Raw genomic sequence first — 18709 nt, 5'->3', positions numbered from 1 at the left:
TCCACCCGGGTCATGCATAAACCCTGCACAAAACCCAAGTGTGAAGGGGAGCAAACACCTGATCTATGGCTATGTAACGAAAACCCTAAAAAGAAAAGAACAGGGTTTAGTAAGCCAACACTTGAATACTCGATAATCGGATTCAGACTCCTTGTTTTGATTCCAATTACGAATAGGTAAACACGCCATAAGTGTGAGAGATGATTTCAGTCTTACAAATCCACACAAACTACCATGAGAAAACAAATATGAGAGAGACGACAAGATGCTCGCATTTGTGTATAGTGTGAGGTAGTTTGAAGTTTTAAATCATAAAAAGCAAAGCACAAAGTTACTGCATACGTCAGTCAACCCTCTTGCAAGTAAAATTTAAGAAGAGCAAGGTCGAAGATACACAAATTGGAACTTCAAAGACAAAACTTGCAAACCAACACGTAACACGATTGAACAAAACGGCCACCATAGATTGTAATTGGATGCATAAATCTGTTCAAAATCAGCTACAATTAATGGCCGGAAGGTGGATAACCGCTGGGTGGATAGCCGCTTGGAGGATAACCGGCTGGTGGGTAGCCTTGAGCTTGTGGAGCAGGTGGATAACCATAGGGCTGACCGTAAGCTGGTTGAGCAGGATATGCTGGTTGAGGTGGATATCCAACTGTGGGAGGAACTTGCTGATCAATGCGAGACATCTGCTGAAACTGAGGAACTGCCATAGGTTGCGGTCCAAACTTGCCATCTCGTTTGTCCATTTCAATCTTGTGCTGTGTCTGCAAAATTATAAGAGTCGGGAGTCACCAGAAAATGAAGTTCATCTAACTTTCGTTCTAGTTTTGCATTTGGGAATTCTTAAGATGAATTACGAGAGAAAAAACAACTTGCTTACCTGCATACATGCACAGACCCTGCAAAAGAAAGCAAATGCAAAATTAGTAACCACCAATCAACGTTGGTTGAGAATGTTCAACGGGTAAAAGAAAAGAACTTACGTGCAGTACACCAAGTCAGCCAAACAATTCAACAACTGAGATGCCTCTGAGATTTCTTCACTTCCAACAATCATTGCAACTATGGAGAAAATACACGCAAGTTGTTGTAGGCAGAACATGAAACCCTGTTAACAAGAGGAAGCATCACTAACAGTTGAATAGCACATTATATTAAATTAGAAACCACAATCCGAGCTCTGCTATAAAGATTTTATAAACTAGAAGATGGTATTGCAAGAGAGAGATTACAATGATGCAATTATCACACTGCGTTGTCTGTATATTGAATTCATCTTGCAACAGAAAGCGGGTTGAGGCCACTGAATTCCCAAAACACAGGAAAACCTGGAATGTCAAGCGTAGGATGAAAATTAGAAACTACAGGAAGCGAATCTCTGTGCAGCTCCAGCTTATAGTAACAAAATAATGGCAAGCATGCAACTGACCCTAAATAAGATTGTTTGCTTACACAAAAGAAAGAAAGAGTAAAACGCCTATACAAGTCCTTTGCTGCAGTCTGTCCTCTAAAATTCAACCCCTAAAGCAAATTTGACCTTCAATTACTCTTGTCGTATAATTGATTACTTATGGAAAACTACATGAACCGAAAGCACTACTTAATTGGCCATAAATTACACTAGGCTAGAGCCACATTTGAGCAAAGTCATTATATTTATGACCCATGAAATTCAAGATAACATATGGATTGGTTTGTTTGTATAGCATTGAACACGTGAACCAGATTCTGATCAGGATATTGAAAACAACAGGTGCCAAGATACTGCGATGGAACCAAATTTGAGCACCTTGTTATGTATCTGTTTTTTGTACTAATTTCTTATTCTATCATATGATTCTATGTTTCTGGAGCTTAATTAGCCAAATCACATGCACCAAGAGATCTATCAGGTGATGGGATAACAACAGTTTGCTTAGGAAAACAATCAAGGATCTCTAAAAGCCCAAGATTAAATGCATTGGAACACTTCAGTCAAGGCCTTCCCAGTCCCAAAGGGAAATGCTCTTGGCAATTAAAAATACAAAAACAGTTCGTCAATTGACATAATCGTTAAATAAAATTTGGATTCAGTCAATTTGGAGGTCACTTAAGAGTTAAGGTGTTATTAAGAGCCAATGTATGTGGGATTTTAGAGACTTCATGCTTTTTGAATTTTTTTTAAGAGCTTCTACTAGTTAAGAGTAGTATTTCTAGGTCTCGGAAATAAACATAGCAAGGTGTTGTTCAAGGCTTGGTGTGGTTTCATTCATATCTCCTTCTGTACTTCCTCTTTTTTTTTTTTTTTTTTTTTTTCTCTTCCTTATTCTTCTCTCTGCCTATGAATTCTCAAACATTAAAAAAAAAACCCTCATTTTCTCTATACTTCTGCTGATTACTAATACAAACTTTAAGCCTTTTAGCTTGCATGGGATGCAACTAAAATCAAACCATTTTCAGATGCACAAATTTTAGCAAACAAATTCGTTGGGCGACATGGGGATTCTCTCTGTTATCTATAGGCTGGTCTCCTAGCAGGATTTTAGGACTTCCAGAAATACTTAACTAATAGATGATTAGCTATCAATCTGTCCTTTCTATATATAAGGCATGAAGATAAGATAGTAGGAAACAACCAAGAATGTGGTGAAATCTACTAGAAATAAGGACAAAATTAACACACAAAAGGCATATAGATGTTAAACCAAGGATTTGAAGAAGGTTACATAAACCATCGTAAAATTACATTCATTGTATACCTCAGTTGCCAGGCAGAATTCAGGACATTTACTTTCCCCACACCTACCGCTACAGGGCATATAACCAGCACAGCATACATATCTATGACAAACAAAAACGCAATTATCACTGTATTCAAAACACAAGGTCACATAGTTCAGATTAGGGTTCAAGCAAAATCAAAAGTACAAATCACCTTGACATGTCATTATAAAGTGCTCGTTTCCGGAGCAAGTATGAAGCACATGGTGCACTGCAGGGAAACAAAAGTCAATCAATATCACCACAATGGGAGGAAGACTCAATACCTGATGATCAAATAGTTAATTCATACACGGGTAAAATTAAAAGTGCGGTTTGAAGTTAGCAACCCAAATAAAATGGACAATGTATAACTAAAAAGGCCCTGCAATATGCCTCAAAGCTTACTTGAAATCTAAGCATCCCTTTTCAGTTCATATGATGGAATTCAATCTATTGGGGGTTGCTAATTACTCTACTCTTGTTCATAGCCTCTATCTGGTGCAAAAGAATTCGAGCCACACTATATGTTATAACGATTAACAAGTATTAGAGGAGGGAAAATTTATGATCTAGTTGTGGAATTTTCGGCTTGATTGCCACCACTATGGTACACTCTGATGGTTTTGTTCTTAATTTCTCTTTCTTTTTGACAAGTAAACGAAATCTACCCGGAAACAAAAAATAAAAAGAGTTAGTTAATGGTATTTCCCTCCATTGCATTGAGAAATCCAGAAAGGCAAAAAAAAAAAAAAAAAAAAAAAAAAAATCAAAGCAGCATCCATTGACGCATTGAGGGCACAAAAAATAGTTTGTTACCTAAAATCAAGTAGGGTTATTTTATCCACACCCCACATTTTGTTGACTACACTCACATAGTTAATACATCCTACATCTACTTTTTAAATTAAAATTTATCTCAGTAGATGTTGGGTTTTTTCAGCCCATGATATGTTATATACCACTCAAAGAGTTAGAGTGAGAGAATATTGTGATGGCAAACTGTGTGTGAGATAAAAAAGAGAGATAAGAGTGCATTTCTTGTTTTTGTTCTTTCAGGTTTTTCACAAGTCTTAATCCTAAAGGCTTGGCAAGATTATCCGTTGTACTCATTATCGATATAGTGAAAGATTGTTATTGTTGCTCTGTGGACCTAGGCACATATAGCCAAACCACGTTAATTCTTAGCATTGTTTATCTTGATTATTTTGTTTTCAATTTCCCGAGTTTGTTTAGTCTTTCCCATTCTTAAACTCGATATTCACAACAAGTGGTATCAGAGCCTGATTTGGCTGATATCCGTTTAGAATGGAAGGTGTGACTAGCACCATGATGAAACTCACCCGCTCCAACTGAGTTACGTGGAAATCAAGAATAGAGGACATGCTTTATTGTAAAGGTCTCCATGAGCCAATTGAAGGTGTTAAGAGCAAGCTAGCAAGATGTTTGACGCCAATTGGAACAAGATGCAGATGAGCAATTGTTTCTTGCAAAGAAGTCTATAATTGCCTTTGCAATGAGATGAGAGTTCTGATCATGAGAGACTGGTCAAGGGAAATCTAATATAGAGGAGCTTGGTCAAATAGGAGTTCGATTAGGGGAGTCTAATCATGGGTAGTTCAATTAGGGGGAGCCTGGTTATTTGAAGTTCAAATTGGAGTTTGATCAAGATGTTTGCCAATTCTGGTTAGCGGGAGTCTGGTCAAGAGAATTCTGGTCCCGAGGAACATAGATTATATTCAAAACCCACTAAATGGGTATATCATAGTCAACATTAATATTTGTTACCTTAAAATCGAAATTTCAAACATAGATTATACAATATGAAACACAATGATTAAATGGGTATTGGATTGAATAAAAAACAAACCCAAATTGAAATGATATCAAGAGGACAATATTCTAACAAAAGAAAGGGTTAAGATTTCATATAAGGTTTCAAAGAGCTTGTTTTTGTTCATGTGTTTTCCTCATATGCCGATTCTCGACTAGTAAAGCTTCTAGTTCTTCTTTGCGTTTGGAGGTGATGGCACGATGAGGGTGGTGGTGACCATTAGTTGGTGGAGGCTATGCTGATTTTGGAGACAAAGTAAATTCTAGTTAATTTAATAGATTTTAACTGGGGCTTATCATATGTTACATTTTCAATAGGTTGGGTACTTGTTTGGCATGATCAAAGGGGTTGGAACCACTTTGGAATGACACTAAAGGATTTGGGGGTTTTAAGTACTTAATCCTAAAAACAATCAATCAAGTATTCAGTTTCTAATTTTAATCCAGAGAAATAAATGGGCTAGGGAAACCAAATTTGTAAACTATATGACATAGTTGTTGATGATTGGAATTTTACTTAAATATTAATTAACGTGGTTATTTTCTATTGGTGACTAATGAATTGATTTGCAAATTTGGCCTGAAAAGTTTATCTACCTAGCATTCATCGAGATTTAAAATAAAGAAATGAAGTCAACGAGTGTCAGACCAAGTCAACGTGGAAAACATGAACAGAAATTGCGAAATCGGCAGGGAAATCAGATCTACTAACAAGCAAAGCAATCAGATCGACGGAGAGAACTCACCAGAACGCAGCAAAGCAGCAATCTGCAACGACAAACATTCACAGTCCAATATCAGACACTGAACCGGTCGAATTTATAGAGAGAGAAAGTTAAAGAGAGAGAGAAAGAGAGAGAGGGAGAGAGAGTAATACAGCGAGTGTCGGCCTGAATGGTGCCCATGAGGTCGGAGTGCCAGAGATTCCGGTAGTTCTGTCGGACCTGCATCTTGTCCATGTACTCCTGCGACGGCATGGCTGCTGCTGCTCTTCCGTACAGACCTGACTCAGAGAATCGGCGAGGAGGAAGAAGAGGAGGGAGTGGGGGATAAACAGAGGGAGACGATCTGGGAAAAAGCGAGGAGCCAATGAAAAGATTGGAAAAATTAGAAAATATGAAGTCTTTGGGGCAGACTTTTATTACGTAAAGTCTCTGGGGCAGACTTTTATTCCGTCTTAAGAAAGAATGGGTAAACTTTGAAAGAATGGTAAACTTTGAGTTTTAATAATAAAGATAAAATAAAATGTAAAATGAATAATACATGATTAATTTTTTAGTGTAAAATTGTGGTTTTTTGTTAAAATGAATAATATCGGGAATTTTTCATTAAAATTCCCTTTTAAGAAATGAATGAGACGAGGACAAAGGAAAAGTAACAATAGAGAAATTGTGCCATTCATCCTTTTAATTTTAACTCAATTTGAGTAATAGTTCATCATAAAAAATTACAGGCATGGTCTTTTTTGTAGAATTCCATCATATTGAAAGGATCATTGCTACAATTAGATTAAATTGAGGGACCATTCCTTCAATAGGCTAAAGTTGAGTCACTATTTCTCCAATTGGATTAAAGTTGAGAGACCATTTATCTAATTGGGTTAAAGTTGAGAGGCCATTGCTACACTTTTTTCATTTGGTTTTTCATATCTTAATCCAGCCTCATGTGTAACTTATTTTGACAGAAGTTTTAACGGAGGTGACGAAAATGACCATAACTCCATGTTTTAATGAGTTTAGGAACCAATGATCGTGGATTTTAAGTTGAAGAATCATTGCTCAAATTGAATTAAAGTTGAGGGATCATTACTACGATTTCCTCTAAAATAATATTTTGTTAATTAATAAAATAATAATTAAATGGTGTACCGCGTGATAGTTAATTACGAGGAAATTTCCCGTTTTGAAATTCGATGAATCCGGTGAGCGCGGAATACCATGTGTCAAGTGTCAACACCTTCGTGTCAAGCCGACTAAAATAATATTTGAATTGGAGTATGGTCAATTATTTGACAGTTGGAATTTGATTTGCTTCTAAAGGGTTGGTGCCCCCAAGAAGCCCAAAACCTTCATTACCTTACTCTTCTCCATGGGCTTTGTGAATACTTGAATTGGTTGAGTAGTTTCGCACAACGAGCTATTGCACTGCTTGGAAAATTTTGCAACAACTGAAAGCTTATAGCACATTGACTTGAAACTTGTTATGCAACGGTTGGTTGAATTTTGATACTTTTAAAATCTTATGAAATGCAAACTACAAAATGAGGCTTTAGCCTTCATTGTCGTCATTGATATCACAATATGAGTGTCTTCGTATTTTCATAATTTGTGCCACAAAACTTGATCGTGTAATTGTTTCTTAACTGCCTTTAGTAACTCTTTCGAAATCATGAACATGTATTCATTCTTGTAGAAACACATATCAAGGGTGATTGGTTCTACTTGTAACTCACACTGTTCTCAAGTCGAGTAGATTTTTATCTAGCTCAACTACTGACCTCAAATATCTAGAATATCTCTAGTATCAAGTGCAAAAACTCAAGAAAAATGTTTTTTTTTAACAAACAATATTATTTACACTAAGGGAGTGGCAGTGTATTAGCCTCATAATGGGCTAGCAATAATGTGATTCAACTTCGCATTTGGTGAGAATCAAACTTTAGACCTCTCACTTACAAGTGAAAAGAAATACAACTAGATCGTAATACTAAGTGGCAAGAAAAATGTTATTAGAGTACCACTATTATGGTGTTAATCATTAAAACCTTTTTATGCTTAAATTGAAATCTTTCAAATTTTGGGTAGTGTTTAGGAGCCAGAAAGTTAAACGCATTTGTATTGGTTTGTCTCTTACCTTTATATAAACTAGCATTTGGTTGCACACTTTGTGTGTATGAACATATTTTTTTAGACAATGAGAAGGAGGGAGAGAGGGAGGGAGGGAGGGAGAGAGAGAGAGAGAGAGATCGTGGGGGGTGGGAGGTTTTTTTTGGTTCTTTTGGTCTTTTTTTTAATTTTAAATTTTAAATATTAGAAATATTTTAACATAACCTGTAGGTGAGGCTTCAATAAAAAAAAGTAAATTTTGGACCTTTGAAATTACATTATTGCCCATTATTTTTTTGTGTGATAGAAGTGTAGACATCGAAATTTTGGAGAAATAAATGTTGACCAATAATTACAATTTTAACGCTCACGTGTCACATAAATTTTTACATGTAGCGTGTGACTAAACGAAAAATCAAAATAAATTGGAAAAGTCATAAAAAAAGGACATGTGTCAACACCTGGCAGAAATGATTTATTTCATCTGAATATTATATTCAAAATTAAGCCTTGAAAAAATTCTACAAATACAAGGCCATTTCATTCATTTTAGGACACCAATTCATAACCAATTCACATCACACCAAAACCTTGAAGCTTTGAAACTCTAAAGCTCCCAAGCCAAGCCGGAAGGATCAAGAAAGCTCTCTTCGTGAAGGAATATTTTGTGAAAACAAGTTCATTTAAGCAACATCAATAAGCATGCAATTAACAATTAAAGGCGGAATCATGCTTGCATGCACTTAAAAACAAAACTTTAACCAAGAAATTCAAAGCCTAGTAGATTGGTGAACCAAAACTCAACTCAAAACATAGTGAGTTGAAATTTATACCTTTGTAGATTCCTCTTTGCATAAGCAAAGGCTAATCACCCAAAGAGAGGGCCTTCATTCCTTGCATCTTAAATCTATGGATTTGGATGGAAGAATAGGTTTCTCCAAGTTCCCAAAATTGAGAACCTCTAAGTCTCTTCACCAAGGAGAGATTGGAGAAGAAATGAGTGACCTTGGAGTAGTGGGATTGCAAGATGCACCCCCAAGGTGGCCGGCCTCTTTAGAGAGAAATGGAGAGACATGTTCTCTCCAATTTTCTCCAAAACAAACCCTAATGAATTTTAGGCTATAAAGTCATATTTATACCTTTATTCATTTGAGTGGCAAACTTGTAAATAAGTCCAAGTTCACTACCCTTAGCATCATGGCCGGCCCTAGGGTATTTTTGGGCTAATTAGGCCTTTGTGAATCATTATTCATTAAGTTGTCATACAACTTAAGTCAATGGGCTTGACGTTCGAAGCCCATTGGGCCTTAATGTCCAAAACTATCCCGAGGTCTTTAACGAACTTATTCGTTTGATTAATTAACATATTAATTAATCCTTGCCATAAATAAGTGATTAAACCATTTAATCATTCTTACTCATCTCCATTGTTTCTTCAATCTCCACCTTACACGGTATGCGATCCATTAGGTTCCTTTTAGCGAGGCAGTGGGCGATTAAAACCATTTTATATCGATTGTGAATTGAAACTTACTTTCAATTCTCCCTTTAGTGATTACACACGTTTAGGGCTTCCACAAACCATGAGTAACACCTTGCAGCATATCATGGTTACCCAAGCTAATCAGAAGAGGTAGAGAAAACCTATTCAGTTTGGGATTACAAATGCAATACGGTCTTTCTCTAATACAATACTCTTGACCACATTGTTTGGTTTGATAGTTTATTTATTCATGTCTACTATCCAATGTGATTCGTGTGCTTATATGATTACCTTGAATGTGATTTGGAACGCATTCCTAAATCTCATTCATACTCTGGCCAGAGATTCTAAATCATATCATAGAGTATTCTCCCCCAACGGTTTGAAGGTTAGAGATCCCTTGTTGCGCATTCACTTGCCTCCATGGCTAAGTGGCTTAACCCCAACGATGCCGTGGACACTCCAATGGAATGACGTTTGACATAATCAAAGATCAAGGACTTAACCACAAGACAACTGTGATGCCTCAGGTCAAAGGACTACTTTGCATTATCCCAACCATGAGTTCTCATGTGACATGAGTATGAGAACTCTTCGTTGATCGCGTTCAGTGAACTCATTCTCTACTGAGCACCTACGTACTTGTCTTGATGTCACACACACCAATGACTCGAGACTAGTCACTCTCCCTAAGATAAGACGTAACACGTACCGATCTTGACTGACTGTCAATGCCCAATTGACAATCCTATGATCAGGAACATTTAGGATGTGTCTACGAAAAATGGTCTCATGAATCTAACTTCATTAGATTGCATTCTCCCAATCACATATTCCTTGGACTTTATCGTTTAAGCATATAACATTTATATGAGACGGCTCAAACAATAATATTTGCCCTTTATATTTAAACTAGATTAGTTTAACATGTGAAATGTCCTTAAAGTATCATCATATGATTGGCTTTAAGGCACATTTCCAACACTTCGTTCTTCGTCAAATCCTCTTTCAAGATCAAGCCCCAACGCCCCTTGAAGAACTTCCACCAATTCAAGATCATGCCTCGATGGCCCTTGAAGAAAGTGGTCATCGTTCATCATCCGTTCATCCTAAGATCAAGCCCCAACGGCCCTTTGGATCAATAACATCAACAAATCCACACATCCAACCGTTCTTCAAGATCAAGTCTAAAAGCCCTTGAAGATCCGTTCACCCATCAACCTTCAAGATTAAGCTCAAAAGCCCTTGAAGAAATCCGCACAACCGTTCTTCAAAATCAAGCCCAAAAGCCCCTTGAAAATCCGTTCGTCAACCTTCAAGATCAAGCCCCAACGATCCTTGGATCAGCAACACAATCCACAAATCTACGCATTACGAAGATCGAATCAGAGGCTAAATTTGTAAAAGAGATTGTAACCCTTAAATCATTAATACAAATATTATTTTGTACATGTGTTATTGTCTCATTCATTGCAGGAATATTCGTGTTTACAAGAAGATTAAGTTGTATTTTCACCCTCTTTTGGTTGACAAAGAATGTTTTATTAACTAATAGAAATATTTTTTTGGTTAACTTTTATTGTCTTTATACTGTACATTTTCCTAATAATTTCCTAATTGGCAGAGCTGACTTTATGCTTTAACTGCTTCTTGATGGCCTTGGAGAACACACACAATCATGAGCATGTAGTCATTCTTAAGACGATTCATTGGCTATCGTATCGGGGAGCTAACGTACTTTCAGCTAGTCGAGTGAATCGTACGCTAAAGGGGCGACACAACATGAGGGGCATAAATTGATTTTACCCTCCCTAATTTTTTTTATCTTTAAATATTTTCATGTGGACATACCTATTTTAACCCAACGACAGTCCACAACTTTATCCTAACATCCCACTTCCGTTAGTGTACATTAGTATTGAATATCCTAACCACCCAAGTTACGTTGTTATCTTGGTTGCGGCCTTGATTATATATGCAACAATACTCTACATCCTCACATGCCCTGATATGTGGTGACACTCAAGTACAACATGTAAACAATACGTCAAGTGAAGTGTAGCACACTTAATCATTGAGCTTATGATATATTGAAGGAAGTTGGGGTTCGATACTAAAATTAATTATTGTTGGGGCCCAAAAATGTCACACACCAATCTAACCAAGTCTCAACGCCCAATTGTTATGCAAAGCCTACATTTAAGCCCAAACACATGTCAAGGCGGGAGATCGATGAGGAATATATTTACCAACATGTCATGCCACGGTGATTAAGCTGGATGTTCACGCCATGCTCATGCCTATTCATCATGCCATGCTTCCTTATTCACTATTCATGCTAAGCCCAAGTCACATATTCAAGGCTTGTCAAGTGGATTGTAGTATAGGTGGTTATGGAAGTTTATCGAGCCTACGTGGAATTGGGGTCATGGAAGACTTTGGGCTGCTTGAGCTCCAAAGATCCAAGCCCATACCCTTTACATTTCATGCAGGCATCATTGGGGGAGAATTAATCTAGTTTACCCTTTTCCCTAATAAGCCAACTCCTTTAGTTAGGAACTAACTAGATTCTTCCATTAAATACATGTTAAGCCTAGCAAGTCAAACATTTAATGCTGACTTTCCTTTCCCAGCCTGCACAGACAACCAACGTGCGAAAGCCATGAGGTGCACTACCAAAAGTAGCGCATATAACTCTCTCAATTATTCCTGGGATGGGAGGGATTAGGTATTGCTTTATATTTGTTAATTCATCTTTGGTTTACACGTCTTCAGGCAGATAAAGCAGCTTGCAGGTCTTAATAATGCAGTTATCTTACACCAAAATGGGAATAATAGGATGGCTAGGGAGAAAGGAGGGGAAGACTAAGTCATAATAGGAGATTCTCTTAAAGCCTAAAGAAGAACACTTTACGTACAAAAAAGGGGAAATAATCCATTAGAAGAGAGGATTAGAGTAACAGAGAAAGAGAAATAGATAGGAGAAATGCAGGAAGAGAGAACCACCCAGGAAATAAGCCTAAAGAGTTCCAGTTAGCCCATAAGCATACTCCAAGCCTCAAGCATCACCATCTATGCAACCTTAGTAATTCCCACAACCTTCCATCAAACATCTCAATCATTAGAAGCCTTACTATCACCCTAAGAAAGCCCAAATCATGCAGCTAAGAATGTCATGCAACCGTGCAAACCCTTTCTCTTTCATGTAAACTGATAATCTTCTAGCTTCCAAACCACGCTTCACCAAATAAGTGCTTGCTAAACCCAAGTGCATGTGTCGTATAGCAGTATAAACTCAAAGTCTGAGTGTCGTATTCCTCAAAGAGCGTTGAAAAAGAATGTAGAATTATCAAGACTAAAACAAAGAATAATATCGAATGAAATGTAACTTATAGAAGAAAAGTTCAGCAATTAAAAAGACTAAAGCATCAGGGTTCCACTCGCATTCAACTATGCAATTTCACTATTTCGATTCCTTTTTATAACTCAATTGAGATACCAACAACAAGTGATCTCAACCGGAAAATATAGAATTAAATTTTCTTCATATAAAACTTCTTGAAAAGTGATTTTCATTGTAGATATTCAAAACAAAATGCCCATTCAATTTCTTATAGAAGTAATCCCAAACATAATGTGTACCTACGGCAACAAAATATTAAGAAATTACTCTATCGAAATCATACCAATCTACTAATTTATTCAATTCACTAAAAGCATGAATGTGAAACAAAACTATAGGAAAAACATGATTAAACTTATGAATCATAACCAACATTCATCAATCCAAAAATAGAATAAATAAGAAATTCCATTGAAAATCCATAATGTATAATTGACATTAAAACTCTAAAATAGAAGCGAAATAATAAAACTACATACTTGTAATATAGGTTTCCCCCTAGCTTTAGCTAGTTTGATTAATTCTCCATAAACTAAATAGAAAAAGAAAAGTCTAAATTATGAAAGAGCTGGGGTCTTGGAAACAATCAAATGGAGATTATATAAATTGCTGCCACAACCAACCTCTCTTCATATTCTTCTTGAATAATGGTCATTCATTGACCCATTATTAATATGTTAATGCCAATCCTTATAACCCTCTGAATGATGGTCATTGATAAGCCTTAATGCCATATTGAAATGGTAATGGCTGGCCGTTTCCTTTTCTTCTTCTTTGTCTTCTCCTTTCTTCATTTCTTTTCGGTAACCGACATAGAGTTAATCACCAATTTATTGTTATGTGCATCACCCTTTAATTGCCTTGCAACATTTTCATAGTCTTGCACATGAATATTAATATAACATCCATAAAAAATTAAAACAAATTAGTTATAAAACCTATTTGACTAGTTATACATGATAAGGCACAAATTTGATAAATTACTAGAGAAAAACATGTAACGGGTATAATCAAAGCGCATTAGACATGCACTTTTGAGGAATGATACACCATGTCATAAAGTTGAATACAACATGTAATGGAGAAAGCTTACTGGAGAAGGCTTACTGGTGCAAATATTCAAAGTCGTTGAGCTATGATACACCATGTCATAAAGCTGAATGATGTCTCATAGATTTTGCTTGAAGCCTAAATGATGAAGCCTTTACCATCGATAAGCTAGAAGAATACAACGAAAGAACCTCAGAAGAGCAACTGTTCAACCATGAAATGACGGTTGTAACTTTGTATAGCCTTTCTAACATGGAAACCGACGTAGTTGAGCATTACCTTTTCCAATGGCAAGGGCTCACTATAGCGCAAGTCCTCCAGGAAAACATAAGGTTCAAATCTCTCTTTGACCAGCTTAAATATGGCCCAAAGGCAAAGGCTGCTGTTACTGAAGCTCTCATGTAGGTTTCTGAGGACTATGGCACTTAATGCTATGCTGCCCAACCGCAGAGGGCTTTCCTTGAAAACAACAGTCCATTTTCTTCACTAACGAAGGCATAAGTGCTCACTACAGCAGGTGTCCCAACATCGAAGGTGGTAAAGTCTCAAATCTCTATAAATGGGTTTGGGAATAGCAATGAGGAAACTATTGGATACATCGAGATCGACTTGAAGATCAGCCATATTAGGCTTTTTACTAAGTTTATGTGATTGAGATCAATGTGGCTTACCAGGCTTTCCTCAGAAGGCCATGGATAAACAAACACATACTCGTGGCATCCATTTACCACTAATGTGTCAAATGAATGATTGGTTTGAGGCCTATTCGCATCTTGGGAAACCAAATGCCATTCAACCTAGACAAAGCTCACTATTTTGATGCCGAGTTCTATAACGATTTCTCAAGTGCTGGAAGTAAGATATCATTGATGTGAAATATTCTAACACTCAAATTAAAACCCTATGATTGTAGTATATGAAAGTAGGGATCGTTTTAGGCCAGGGATTAGAAGGGCTGCTATTCTACACAAATTAAACTCTAAAACATTAAACTAGACTCAAAAACACAAAACTAGACTCTTATGACTCAAAACTGACCAAATTGACTCAAAACAGCAAAACTAAGTTAAAAAGACTCAAAACAACTACTAAAGAGTGATTTGGACGAATTCTAAACTAACTTGACTCAAAATACTAAATGGGGACAAATTTAAACAAAATTAACTAAACTAAGACACCAAATAAGAACTGAAGGGGTTTTTGGACGAATTTGACAAAACTAAGTAAATTGCAGCAAACCAAGTAAGTTAAAACGAAATTAAGGTGAATTCAAAGGTGAAAAGCTAGTTAGAGGGTCTTTCTCCACACATTAAACATATGCACATAAATTGATTTCCAGTATTGTTTCTTTAAGCCATGAATTACAATGCCCCAAATTAATTGTGAATGCACTAATTAACTTTCAGATTTCCCTAAATTCATTGAATTGAATGGACAACGGATCGCAACCAAATTATTCTCCTCAAGTTCCCTATATGAACAACATGATATAGATACATTCAAAGATCATTACGTTCTATGAAAATCATAAGCATTGACATGGCAATCGTAACTATAAACTGCATGATACTCTTGCAGAGAATCTACTTAACACAATTGTGACTAGCAACCTTCACTACTTGTAAATATAAGTTTGTAACTATTAGGTAAAACTCCATTATATTTTAGCATCAGATTCATGCATGCAAACTAAGTATGCATCCTTAATCAACACACAAGAACCAGTTCTCAATCAAACAGATAAGTAAATCACATTCATGTTTTACGAAACAATAACTGAAGGTAATCAATTCATATTAAACATATGTCCATGGCTTCGAATTCAGCTCTAACTAAAAAGAATTAGTTCCTCATGTTCATAACAATTGAAAAGCAATCTGAAATAAACATTGAAACTAAAACGAGGGAAGAAAGAACTCTTAGAACTCCAATGGTTGCAGGTGGCTTATGGCACAAGGTCCTCCTCCTCCAATGGAAGCCACGGCCAAGCTCTTCTTCTCCAAAGGTTGCGGCAAAGGGTGTAGAATGGTGTGTGAATGCAGCTTAATGTGTTTCTGTGATGTAGAATGAATTGTGGTGGGGTGCTGTGAAATTATGGCTGAAAACACATATTTATAGGCTAGGGTTTTGACAAATTATGGAGGAAAAGGCTTAGGTTTTGTGGCACAAGGCTTGGCCCATTCTAAGGGCGAAAATAACTAGGGTTTCTGGAGGATTTTAGGGTTTCTAGAAAGGTTTGGGGCGCCACCTTTCTAGGGCTTCTACAAAGGTTGTGTTTTGTGCATAAATTGGGACTTCTAGAAGGGTTTGGGGCGCCACCTTTCTAGGGCTTCTAGAAAGGTTGGTGCAGCACATGTATAAGAGAAGGGATAGGCCTTCTAGAAGGGTTTTAGGTCCCCTTGCAGCTGATTACTCATCTTCCAAGTCTTGAATTGATTTCTCCATCTCTTTAGCACGTTCCTTGCTTCACTTGATCTTCAAAAATGTCCATTCCTTGTGCTCCACATGCATGCAATCCAATCCAGCCCAAAAGTGCTATAAAATGCTTCAAAATGCACTTTCTTGCCAACTTTGCCAATTAGACCTACAAACACACGCAAAAAGCTTAAATCACTATAATACACAAACTAACTATGAAAATGCAAGAAAACAAGCTAACTAAGTCTCATAAATATACTCCTATCAATCATAGGCCTCAATGATACCTTTCCTCCCTTGGGAAGAAGTTCGAGATCTTAGTGACCAAGAATTCTTAGCCACAGTGGAAAGAGGAAAGTGTATATAGTCAAAGGTTAATGTTCGTGCCTACATTTTAACTCAATGCTCCAAGGTCATGCTGGCCGACGACCATGTCGTCTACAGCTTATGATGAGTGGGGGCGCTTGGCCACATTGTGTGGGAAAGCCTCGAGTATGAAGGCATTGCATGCCAACCAAGTGAAGTTCCCATGGAAACTGAAGACATGTTTGCACCTGCTGCCGAGGACGGATCCCTGTAGAAAATCATGTTTGCGCCAAAATGCATGCAAGATGGATCCACCGCAGTGGTGGAAAAGCTTGAAGAGGTAAACCTAAATGTTGATCCCTCTGTGCAAAAAATGATTTCTATTAGTGTTTACTTAACTGGTGAGGAAACGAAGAACTAGTTAGCTTGCTAAAGGAGTTCAAAGACGTTTTTGCCTAGAGCTATAAAGAGATGCAAGGCCTTGATCTGAATTTAATGTGCCACACGCTATATACACAGCCTTGTGACTAAGCCTGTAGTGCAGCAAAGGTGGAATTTCCACCCAAAAATAGAGGCTAAAATCAAAGTCTAGGTAGAAAAGCTCTTAGCGACCGGATTCATCAAGCCTATTAAGCACCTTCTTTGGCTAGCTAACATCATCCCAGTAACGAAAAAGAACATTGTCCAAATCTGGATATACATTGACTACCGATATTTCAACACAATATGCCTAAATAAGGAGTTTTCACTGCCCAACATGGACATCATGATTGATTCAACCTCAGGGTAAGGCCTGATGTCGTTCATGGATGGTTTCAATGGGTACAATCAAATCAAGATGTCTACCGAAAATGCTGAGAAGACGGTTTTCTGCACACTAATTGGAAACTTTTACTACACAATTACGCCATTCAGACTAAAAAATGCTGATGCCGCCTATCAGTGAGCAATGATGGCAGTCTTTCATGACATGATGAGGATTAAGGTAGAAGACTATCTAGATAACCTCGTCCTGAAATCCAAGCCCAAAGAAGGGCTCTGGGAAGTGCTGAGGAGATGCCGAGCATATGGGTTGAAGATGAACCCCAAGAAATACGCCTTCAATATTTCCTCAGGTAAACTCTTGGGCTTTTTGGTGCATCAACGAGGCATCGATGTAGATCCAGACAAGGTTCGCACAGTCAGAAATGTCATGCCCCCAACAAATGTAAATGAGCTAAAAAGCTTGATGGGAAAGTTGTCCTACATTTGACGCTTCATCTTAGGATTAGCAGCAGCAACAGGAGCCTTCGCCCTACTACTCAGGAAATGGAATGAATTTGTGTGGACCAAGGAATGAGATAAAGCCTATGAACGAGTCCAGCAGCTAGTCATACCATGAAGACACCAGTCTAAGGCATTATGCTTAAGCTCTACCTAACCGCGACATGCACTGATGTAGAAGCCCTACTTGCCCAGCACAGTCCAATCGAGGAAGAAGTACCAATGTACTATGTTAGCAGATAGCTAAGAGGTGTCGAAACCCACTATAAGAATACATAGTGCCTTTGCCTAGCTCTTGCCTATGCATTATAGTGGCTACGCCACTAATTCCTAGCCCAAAAGCTACATCTCATGGTAAAGTTTGACCCCGTAAGGCCAAGCTGTGATAAACATGCTAACATTGTTTCTTGAACAGGAATATGCCATTATTTCCAAAGAAGTCCTTGGTGCGCTGCTAGAGATAATTACCATCATTGTGGAAGATGAACTATGGGTCATGCACTTCGATGGTTCTTCCACAACCATATGAGGAGGAGCTAGCATTATACTTGTTAGTCCAAAAGGCCAAGCCACTGCCTTATACGTAACCGAGTATGAGGCTTTCATCATGGGCTTTTCCACAGCTAGGGAAATTGGTGCAAGGAAGATATGAGTCATAGAGGACTCAATTTTGGTCCTGATCCAGGTCCAGGGAAGCTTTGCAGTGAAAGAAATAACATTGGCACCATACTGCACTATGGCTGAGAAATTCATAGCAAGCTTTAAGCAGGTTGACACGCCTCAACCTGAGATGTCTACTAAGACTCTAAATCGAGTTGTACTGGCTGACACTTGGAAGGTGGCGAAGCCATAAATTGTAATGATGTGGAAACTAAGAATAAATTTAAACCTAAAAGTGCTTAATTTTAAAAATGCACTATGAGCGGGAATGAACCATTTCACACGTGATGACAGAACATAAGTAAAGTACAGTAAAGTGGAAAGAGAATTATACCATCGAAGGTAACCACCTATACCAATATTTGCCAAGAATCCTCGTCAATCGAAAGCTCAACTACTAAAACCTGGAGGGGGTGAAAAACAAGGGTGAGTGGGCCTGAAAATAAAGTTTTAATAAAAACCTTTGAAAATGTTATAACCACTCGTCGTAAAACCTGTATAGTTTCCAGAAAATAATACTACATAGGTATGAAAACCAATGCACCAGAGCAGCGAAAACTGAAGTATGCCATGTTATAATATCTCAGCAATAATAAATGTAAGCTAAGTGTGAAATCATTCTAAACTAGCATGCTAGTCGGAGTCACCTGTACGAATGGACCTGTAGCTTATCAAGCTAGGCTAACACACAAATCAGAGTCACCTAGTGTGACTTGTATGATA

General features: G+C 37.5%; 1 protein-coding gene across 1 annotated transcript; it reads right to left on the bottom strand.

The window, feature by feature from the left end:
- Positions 1-292: 292 nt before the first annotated feature.
- LOC126600238 (uncharacterized) lies at positions 293-5714 on the bottom strand. Its single transcript, XM_050266804.1, has 8 exons — positions 5456-5714; positions 5325-5346; positions 2921-2977; positions 2745-2826; positions 1239-1334; positions 990-1114; positions 887-905; positions 293-770 (listed from the first exon to the last, which is right to left on the bottom strand). The coding sequence occupies exons 1-8, from the start codon at positions 5553-5555 to the stop codon at positions 507-509; spliced, it is 765 nt and encodes a 254-aa protein (XP_050122761.1). The 5' UTR covers positions 5556-5714; the 3' UTR covers positions 293-506.
- Between the last annotated feature and the right edge of the window lie 12995 nt (positions 5715-18709).

This window comes from Malus sylvestris, chromosome 14 (assembly GCF_916048215.2).
Source record: "Malus sylvestris chromosome 14, drMalSylv7.2, whole genome shotgun sequence".
In the NCBI taxonomy this organism is placed as follows: domain Eukaryota; kingdom Viridiplantae; phylum Streptophyta; class Magnoliopsida; order Rosales; family Rosaceae; genus Malus; species Malus sylvestris.
This window is presented reverse-complemented; position numbering and strand designations above follow the sequence as displayed.

Bases quoted from the DNA above. Each gene is read 5' to 3' on its own strand.
- LOC126600238 (XM_050266804.1), bottom strand. From the start codon at position 5,555: ATGCCGTCGCAGGAGTACATGGACAAGATGCAGGTCCGACAGAACTAC. The intron at 5,347-5,455 runs GTATTACTCTCT...TTGTCGTTGCAG, and splicing joins CATTCAGGCCGACACTCGCT to ATTGCTGCTTTGCTGCGTTC. The intron at 1,335-2,744 runs GTATACAATGAA...TTGACATTCCAG, and splicing joins AATTCTGCCTGGCAACTGAG to GTTTTCCTGTGTTTTGGGAA.